Source organism: Bidens hawaiensis, unplaced genomic scaffold, assembly GCF_021521415.1.
Source record: "Bidens hawaiensis isolate Kalapana, Puna unplaced genomic scaffold, B.hawaiensis_p1.1 tig00051827_1, whole genome shotgun sequence".
Lineage (NCBI taxonomy): Eukaryota > Viridiplantae > Streptophyta > Magnoliopsida > Asterales > Asteraceae > Bidens > Bidens hawaiensis.
In genome coordinates this window covers 76,054-86,211 of record NW_027506202.1, presented here as the reverse complement: position 1 = coordinate 86,211, position 10,158 = coordinate 76,054, and the positions used below count along the sequence as shown (strand labels likewise).

General features: G+C 32.3%; 1 protein-coding gene across 1 annotated transcript; it reads right to left on the bottom strand.

Moving 5' to 3' along the window:
• Positions 1-309: 309 nt before the first annotated feature.
• On the bottom strand, positions 310-4,512 carry LOC143617070 (uncharacterized). The gene is made up of 7 exons (XM_077089730.1): positions 4,355-4,512; positions 4,223-4,279; positions 1,352-1,477; positions 1,121-1,199; positions 893-985; positions 698-808; positions 310-615 (listed from the first exon to the last, which is right to left on the bottom strand). Exons 1-7 carry the CDS (start codon positions 4,510-4,512, stop codon positions 562-564), a joined length of 678 nt encoding a protein of 225 aa, XP_076945845.1. The 3' UTR covers positions 310-561.
• Between the last annotated feature and the right edge of the window lie 5,646 nt (positions 4,513-10,158).

The following is a 10,158-nucleotide window of genomic DNA, read 5'->3' as shown; positions in this document are numbered from 1 at the left end:
CTGATTTGGTGAAGACATTGTTTTGCATCACCTACAGAAAGAGATATACACACACACGCTATGTTTGTCTTTATAACCGTTCTCATTTTTTTCCGTTCTATAAATGGGCCCCATCTTGAATAGTATACATCATGATCATATCTTTATCACCCTCATATCATATAAGTGGTATTCTTAACTTTCTTTTACATATATTCAGGGAGAGGCCAAAATTGTAATTTTGAATGCTGATGGTATTAATCATGAGTACGAAGATCTTCAAAGAGATTAGTCTTTCTCGACCATAAACGTTTCATTTTGTACCCAAATTCTTGTGATCTACTTTGAATGCAAAATCTCTTGGTATACAATAACATAAGACCTTTTTTGACCTCATTATCTTCAAGTCTTGTTAAAACTCTAAGTTTCAGAAATGATATAAAAAGAGAGATAAAAATGACAATATTATTATCATCACTACATGACTTGTATTTGTTTACCTCTTTGTGGTAGCTCTTCTGTGGTTATACATATTCAAGAAGCTCCAAGTCAAACAAAAAAAAGTCAACACTCGAGGCCTTGTCAAAAGTCATCTTCAGAAGCCCATCCTTTTTTCTCCAGTTCTAACCGCAATGCCTGAAGAGATAGACAGTTATTTTATACACATTTTAAGTGTAGTAATCAAATATATTATGTACATTAGATGAAGTCTTATTACCTTGACTCTCTTTCTGTTAGCATCAAAACCAAGCCCGATTCGTGATGCTGATCTGTACTTTACAAGTGGTTTCTTTCCAGGTGGGAACCAGAATTCAACATCATCCACAAACTAAAACCAAACAAACCAGCTCAGCGCATCATTTACGACTTATGTCCATTAATCAACATAAAAATTAAACATTAAAAAAAATACCCCTAAAATCGGACTTTCATACTCCACGCGTATATAATCATCTTTCTTCTCCACCACCCTCGGTGTAAAGTTGTCCGGTTTTGTTGTTTTTATCTGTGATCATAAAAAAGATGCATTGAACCAATAATAAAGGCGCATAACAGTATAACACACATTGCCACTAATAAAGTGACGGTATTTTGTCTGTGATGTCATAAAAAAGATGCATTTGAAAGCTTATTGTCCAACCACTTCAAGAAGCTCCTCCATTGCCACCTCTTTGCTTACGGGATTCTTACTTCCACGACCTTCTTTTGGATTATAGTTCCTGCAGAAACCAAATTATGATCGATTATATAAGTTTGATGACAGTTTGTCTTTCCGTTTATAGTAGTGGGCATTAAAGTGATAAAAACTTTGAAAACTAAAGTAATTTGACTGATATTTAAAGGGAGAACACAACAATATATGACATCTTACCAAGGTGGTACATAGTGGGCATTATCGCTTATATTCTCAGAAGTTGAAACACATTTGTTTGTTGCAGGGCATAAAGCTAAAGCAGGAGGATTCTTCTGTACACCAAGGTAGTTAGGTTTATTTCCACTGCATCAAACACACGAAATGCCAAAAGATCAGACCGTAAAACTTTTTAGGATTTATTTGTAAATCTGAGATGAACATGGGGGAAGTTTCTGATTTCATTAACAGAAACAGATTTACAAGTGTCGTATTTATATACAAGCAAAACTAACTATCATCCGAAGAAACAAACTACTACCAGAACTAACTATTGATACAGACATCATACTGATACGAACAACATGATTTTTTACAGCACTTTTGTTTTAGACATTTGAGAGCTAGTGAAATCTAGGGGTGCAAACGGGCCGAGCTGCTTGTGAGCTATTCAAGCTCGGATTGATAAAAAGCTCGAAATGAGCCGAGCTTTTTCGAGGCTCGAGCCTCAAATAAAGCTTGTTTAGTTTTGAGCCTTGTGTATTTTTAAGTGTGAACTCTTTTGAGTTTCTATGTATTAATTGCACACCATACAGCCAAGCTCTGGCTGGTTTAAGGTACTAAACAGGCTTGAGTCGAGCTTAGGCTTGTTCAAGGTTTTTCTCAAAATATAAAAAAATAATTTAAAACATATATAAACAATGGCGGATCCAGGAAATTTTTCACAGGGGAGGGTCGTAAATTTTTTGGGTTAGTACACAAATATATAGTTTTTTTTTCTCGGTCCGGATCGGCCATTCCGATCGGGTCAAATCGGGCCGGGTTATAAAAAACAAGGTAATTAAACAAAATACCATTACAAATGCATAATTAAAATACAATATATTTAAAGTTGTTTACTGGTTTCATTTTTTGAATTCTAACTAAAATATCATCTACTTTGGCATTCCTAAGCAAGTATTTATCAATGAAACAAATTTAGTTATCATTTAAATTTTGATCACCAGTCGAATTCGTTAACATTACTTTAGTTGATTTTAAATTCTTAATACACCAATAAATATTATTTAAGTATAGAAAGAAACAATGGTTAATGTACTAAAATAATGGAAAAAAGATAATTTAAAAATAGAAAAAAAGGATCCGTTTAATAAATATATAAACAAAAAGGCTAACTTGTTTATACTTAAATAAATGTTTGTGGGCCTCGAAATAAATGTTTGTGGCCCAATACATAACTAATATTAGGATTTAGGGCTTCTTGACTTCTTCAGTTCTTCCTCACTTCCTCTTTTCTGCAAGTTTTATTGTTCTGAGAATACGATGACTGGAAAAACGTGGCAAAATTTCATTGATGGTTTCGCATATGCTCATCACTCATCTGATTTTTAAATTCTAAAGGGGTTGGTGTCAAAATTTCGCAGGGGTCGGTTGAGATTTTAACATTCTAACAGCACTAAAAACGAAAATTTCACAGGGGTCGGCCGACCTCCTCCCTTAAGGGTAGGTCCGCCTCTGTATATAAATAAACAATAGACGAGCTGAACCCGAGGTTGAAAAAACAGCTCACGAGTTGAGCTCGAGCTTAGGCTCGTTTAAGGTTTTTCTCAAAATATATTAAAAACTTAAAACGTATATAAGTTTAATTAAAAAAAAAACTAAACGAGCCGCGCCCGAGCTTGATAAACAACTCACGAGCTAAGCTCGAGCTTTAGAAAGCAAGCCAATCTCGAGCTCTCGTAAGCTAAACGAGCCAAATTCGGGCTCGGCTCGGCTCGGCTCATTTACACTGAAATCTCTGAATCAATTTGGAAATCTACTAACCCTAAACCAAAACAGTTATTTGATTCATACTGAAATATGTAAACACGAGCTTAAAAATTCATCAGAACAGCAATGGCAGAAGATTCACATAGCATATTTGATCCTAATTAGCATTGTTTGATAGCTTTCACATAATCATTTAGTTATCGAGCCCAAGCGAGACTTGTATGGGAAGCTTTGTGTTTATTTTTAAGTTTTACCTCTTAATTTTACACTACACAGCTGAACTTAGGCTCGTTTAAGGTTTTCCTCAACATATATAAATATAATTGAAAACGCATACAAATTTAAACGAGCCGAACCCAAGCTTTAAAATACAACTCGCTAGCCGAGCTCGAGGTTTAGAAATAGAGGTTGAAACAAGCAGAGCTTGGTGCATTTACACTAAGCTGCACGTATGTCAATTGATTATCTATGTTTTCAATAATTTAGGAACCTCAACTAATTTGGAAATCAATTCATAGCATAACCGTATCAGAATCTAAATCATTGCGAAATAATAATAATAATTAAAATAATAATAATAATAATAAGGCAAATTGGAAATAAATAATCCCACCTTTTGTGTATTGGCTGATAATAATTCCACCTTTAAAAATTACTACCAACGGTCCAACCTTTCAACTATTTTTGTCTCGATGATCCTCCGTCAAAAAAACACTTAACGCCGATACGTTTATCTCCGAGTTCCAAACCGGTGGTTTAGGGCTTTTGATCAGAAGAAGGATACGAGTCAACTGATGTAAAACTTAAATGGATTGATTTTTGCTAATTGGAAATTCAAACAGCTGAATTGGAATACTGTTTCGTCGTTTGGATCACCGTTTCGAGATTACTTTTACATCACTTGGCTTTATCCTTCTTCTGGTCAAAAGCCCTACAACATTGGTTTGAAACTCGAAAAAAAGAACGTAACGGCGCTAAGTGTATTTTTCTAACGGAAGACCATTGTGACAAAATTAGTCGAAATGTTGGATTATCATAGACCAATAAACAAAAGGCGGGATTATTTATTTCCAATTTGACTAATGATGATGATGATGATGATGAAGATGATGATCCACAAACCTAAAGTGAAAAATGGCACCGAGAACTGCTAATTCACTGCTCCTCAATATAACCTCCCTGCAAACGAATATTAAAGTAAAATAATCGAGCAATTAATCCGCATTATTATATTAATCTGTAAAATACACCTACCTTCGAGTTACTTGTTGCTGCCGGTCGTCGGAGTTGTTATTGGAAGATGAGATGAGACGGAGAGACGGATTGAGTCTAGTTTTAACGGCAGTTAGTTTAGTGGTTTGATGAATGGAGTTGTTATAGATATTTGGTGGTGATGACGTCATGGAAGCCATTGATGTGAGGTGAAAGGAGATTTCAGATTTGTCTGGTTTGTGCGTGTGAACGGGGATGAAGCAAGGGGCTAGTGCTTTCTTTTAAACTAGGATAGTATGTGTGTGTTACACACAGTGAAAAATAATTAATATATCATATATATATATATATATATATAATATATATAGGGTTAGGTTTAAATAAGAAGTTTGATTTTCTTAAAAATAGGTAGGAGGATATTTTTGTCTATAACACCTTTATATCAAAACCCACCTACTTTAATCTCAAAACCCACTTACATGAATTTTAAAACCCACTTACATCTTCCCTCATCTCCTACAACCACTACCACTCCACCACCCACTGCCACCACAACCGTCACCCACCGCCCACCACCTCGCCGGAAAAAACACAATGCAAAACAATATGAAAAACACAATGGAAAAAAACACAATGATAAAAATACAATTGTATAACACAATGTAAATAACACAATAACAAAAACACTATGAAAAAAAAACATAATGAAAAATACTATTGTATAACACAATTTTGATAAAACACAATTTGTAAAAAAAACCCACTAATTTTTTTTAAATTTAAGGTACTCAAATAAAAGATAAAAATACACTCGTTATTATGGTGAATTTGTTTTTCAATAAAAACGTCGTAAAAAAAAGTTATGGACGTTTTAAAATGATGGGGGAATTTGGCATGTGTCTTGCATGTGGAGAGAGAAAGTCAATAAATGTGTTATTCCTTTTATGCCATTTTCTTTGTGTTCACACTTAATTTCCCTCTAAACTAATCTCAACCCTCCATGTTCAAAATCAATGGACAAGATTACTTCTTAGAGCATTCTCATCCCACTCACTATCTCCAAACCAAAAATTACACTAAAACTCATTTTATTTTCTCTCTCCATTTCAATTAAATAATACTTTTTATACCTTTTATCATTACATTTTCTCTTTCCTTCACTCACAACCACTTTCAAAATATATTAAAAAATTATAGGGGATGAACAGTAACTTTTCAAATATACAGAAAAATCACTACTTTTTCTAAAATATAAAAACTCTTCACTCACAACACCCTAAATCACTATCTAAATTATAAAAACACCACTCACATATTATAATGGGTTGGATGAGAATGCTCTTATCATTTCTACAAAAACTATATTTCCTATTATAACCTAACCCACTATATATATATATATATATACATATATATATATATGGGGGAGATTTCAATTAAGAACCCCTTTGAGTTTTCAGAACTTGAAATAACTCAGTGTAACGATTTTTTTTTTCAAATTTTTTTTTACACATGCGTAATATATGTAAGTTACATACACGTAAAAAAATTACAGAATTTTTTACGCACCGAGTCGACTTTTTACACATGTGTAACGGACGTAAAAGTTAGTTTAACCACTTACATATTTATTCTCTCTCCTACTTTGACTTTTTTGCCAGATTTAATCTCAACCACATATTCCAATCCATTTAATTAAACGTGTGGCCTAGAATTGAGTTATTAAGTTCTTAAAACTCAACATGGTTCTCAAAATATCTCTCCCTTGTATATATATATATAAATATATATATATATATATATATACTATATTTTATCCTTCGTATTACGGGGGTTGTTTTACATTATTCGTTTTTAATATTTATATATATATATATATTTGGATTTTAATTTTATTTATTGTAAGAAAGTTAATAATTAATATACTTGAGGTTTAAATAAAATAGGATATTAATTTTTAGTATATCCCTATTTTATAGGATTTTCATATCAAATATTTGATGAGATTAATTTTTAATATAATGAGATGTTATAACCCGTTTGAGAGCTATCTAAGTTTGGTGAGACCTTTACATGTGAATTCTGGTCAAGTGCTTGAGAAGCCTTCATTCACAAATAAAGCAATCTGATCGCTTGAGAAAATGGTTGTTTTACATTTTTCGTTTTTTAATATTTATTTTTTGGATTTTAATTTTCTTTATCGTAATAAAGTTAGTAATATACTTAGGGTTTGATGATGAAAGGGTTTCATAAATAAATGATATGTTATAACCCGTTTAAAAGCTATCTGGATTTGGTGACCCGTGACCCGCTTATGTTTTTTTACTATAAATTGTTTATTAATTATTAATATCTTTTTCTTTTTAAATTGGATATTAAATTTTAGTATATCCCTATTTTATAGGATTTTTATATCAAATAATTGGTAAGATTAATTTTTAATTTAATGAGATATTATAACCCGTTTAAGAGCTATCTGGTTTTGGTAAGACCCATACCCATGAATTTGGGTTACATCAATTAGAGATCTCCATTTAAAAATCAAGCAATCTGGTGGCTTCCATAAAAAGGGGGAGCGATCACATCGCGACACGTAGGATTTTAGGGTTTTCTTTTATATATATATTATTATATATAGAGAGAGAGGGGGGAGAGGTTATCATACAAATTAAAATTTTGTACTAAACGTGAAAATAGAAGAATTTGGCAGTGGCAATTTTTAAAATAACTTGAAATCTCCTTTTCTCACGCAAACTCAGATCCATCGCTTCAAAAACCCAAAATTCATAAAAAACACAAACAACTCTTCCAAAAACCCTTTACGCTCCTCAACCAATTTCACTATTCATACGCTAAATCATCGGCTATGAATGACAATTTAAGGTAAATTTACAAAAGGACCCGATTAAACCCAAAAACAACCTGCAGTAGGTTGAAGCCATATTTGATTGGCGTTGCTGGTTATATCATTATCATATTGTAGAAGTCTATTCATTTGTTAAGCTAGATAAACAAATTTAAGCTACACAGATTATAGTTTCAACATTTAGAAGCTAGGAGGTAATCTTGGAGTTATTCATGTTAAACAAAATAATTACTCTACTTAAGAACAATTACTCTATTTATAAAATCAAGTTCTTTAGCAACAAATACGGTTGTTAAACAAAATAATTACTCTGCTTATAAAATAGAGTAATTATATACAAACTAGAGTAATTATATAACGATTACTGAGTAATAAATCGTATCATCGTTCAATAATGTTTTATTTAACTTTTTTGTTTTCTATTAAATAGGGTAATTACATTGCAAGTAGAGTAACTATAAATTTGGTGATAATTACTCTAATTATTAAATAATTACGCTATATAAAAGAGTAATTACTCTAGCTATAAGAATATACGCTAAAAAAAGCAGTCGATTACACACTCGAAAGTAATTACTCTACTTGTAAAAGTAATTACACTACTTGTAAAAGTAATTACACTTCTGTTCTATAAATAGTGTAATTTGACATGTAAATAGAGTAATTATTGAAATGACTATATCATATGATAGCATGTGTGAAATAATTACTCTATTTATACAAGATAATTACACTACTTACAGAAGAATCATAGAGAAATTATGCTTCAATAATTTTGAAACACAATTACTCTAGTTATAGTTTCAATTATCTCGCCGCATGATTAAGAACATGTTGTTTTGTAAGTAGAGTAATTAACGTGTATAAGTAGAGTAATTATTGAAACAAAATTATTTGCATCAATTGAAAATCTTTGCAAACGCACACTCTGTTATTTCAGTTTTCTATTATTAATAGAAATCTCGATTTGCAAATTTCAATTCATCAATCAATTACACTTGCAAGATTTAGTTGATCAGTTTGTCTAATTTGCCTTCAGGATCAGTCAAATTCACAAGTTTCAATTAGCCCAATTGATCGATTAGGCGTTGTTCGATTACAAATAGTTTGATACGCAAACAGTCTAATTCGTTAAAGCTTCAAATGATCAATTGCTTATTTACAATTTTGCCACCGTCAATTTTGGAGTGTTTCTTCGATTCGCACGCTTAGCACCGTAATTCTATTTGTATTTGATCCAAACCCTATATATATATATATATTATAAATTTAATGAAATGAAAATGTCATATTTTTTTAAAAAAAGGATAATTTTACATGAGTTATAACTTATATGATATTACATTGTTATTTTAATTTAAATAAAAAAACATACAAAGACTAACAGAGATAAATGAAAAGTTAAATACATGAGTACAAAAAAATATATAATAATTAAAACTTAATCATCTAATTAAATCAACATCCAAAATGTCTGATCTCAGACACATTACCTAAAACAGAAAAAAAATTAGCATTGTGTAAATTCAAAACACACATACATTAGAAAAAAAAACATTAGTTATAATATAAAAAGTAAATAATTAAAAGAAAAACTTACATTCTATAAGTAATGTGATGTGCTGGAAACGGTCTATTAAAAGTTTAAAACCTAACTTAACTTATTTTAAATTTATAAACCTATACTCTCCTAATGCTAAACCACTAGACAGGCAAGTGTACCTATCAACTGTAGTAAAGCCTAATGAAGTCCGGGATATCGAACACAAAGGACACTAGCGACACCTAGGGTAGACTCTGACTAAGAACTTAATAATTTTACTGATTAAACAAGTGGCTAATTAAACTAAAACTGACACTAACAAACTTCAACACTATGACCTAGACGAACTCAAAGATAGGAGAAACACTACCTAGGATTAGAATCCTACTTGTGAATCTTGAATCTCTCTCGGCTATGGGAACTATGATGGAACCGGGATCTTAAAATACGACACCCTTAGACAACCTAGTGGATCCCTGATCATTCTCCGGGTGTGACCTAAAAGGAAACTCTAAGTGGCGTTTAAACTTACCGGTTGGTTGGAGTACCTGTCAGTCTCTCCAACAACACTAAAGTACCCTTAAATATAGATTACCAGCTAGTCTCACTATCTCAATACACCCTAAAGTGCTAGGGGTAACCTAAGAACAATCAATAAGACATGGAATTACGATGAAACTAGGGAAACCTCCTGTCAAAGTGTTTAAGCCTAAACTCCTAACCCCAAAGATAACCGGACTATCCATCACCTGTCAGCTATCTAGATAGGTAGAATATGAAGCTTTAACCAATCACCAATCTATGCTTCTATGGATTACTACGTCTAGCAAAACCATAAAATAATCACAAACACACAGTAAGCGACCTAAACATGCATCTATAACCGAAATACATTCAACAAGACACATGTGGAACAAAGAAAGACAATAAATCAGACCTAAATACGCATACACATCATAAAAATTGTAACCAAGTTCTTTACTTTAGCATTAAACCAACAATAAGATACATAAACCCGATAAAAATCCGTAAATCACAAAGTAATCATCAAAACCTAGGTAGAGCGAGAATCTAGCCGATAATCATCAAGAACAGCAGCAAAATATGATAATTAAGCAGATACATGTTCTGGAAATAGAAGAAAACACAAGAAAAACCGAATAAACGAACCAAGACTCGCTTAATGATCAATCTCGTGCACCGGCCTTTAATATCTTGATCCCGAACACTCTCTTGCTCCAAAATCGCCCCAAGGGTCCCTGAGGGACGGCTAAAGGTTCAATTCATCGATTAGGGTTGATAGAATTCGTTTATATAGGGTTTATAAAACTTTTTGCCGTCATACGGTCCTTCGAGCCGCGCGTAGCACCAATGTTTGTTCTCCGAGGGGTCACAAAATGACAAAATAGTTGATTTCCCTTTCTGAGCGCCTCGAGC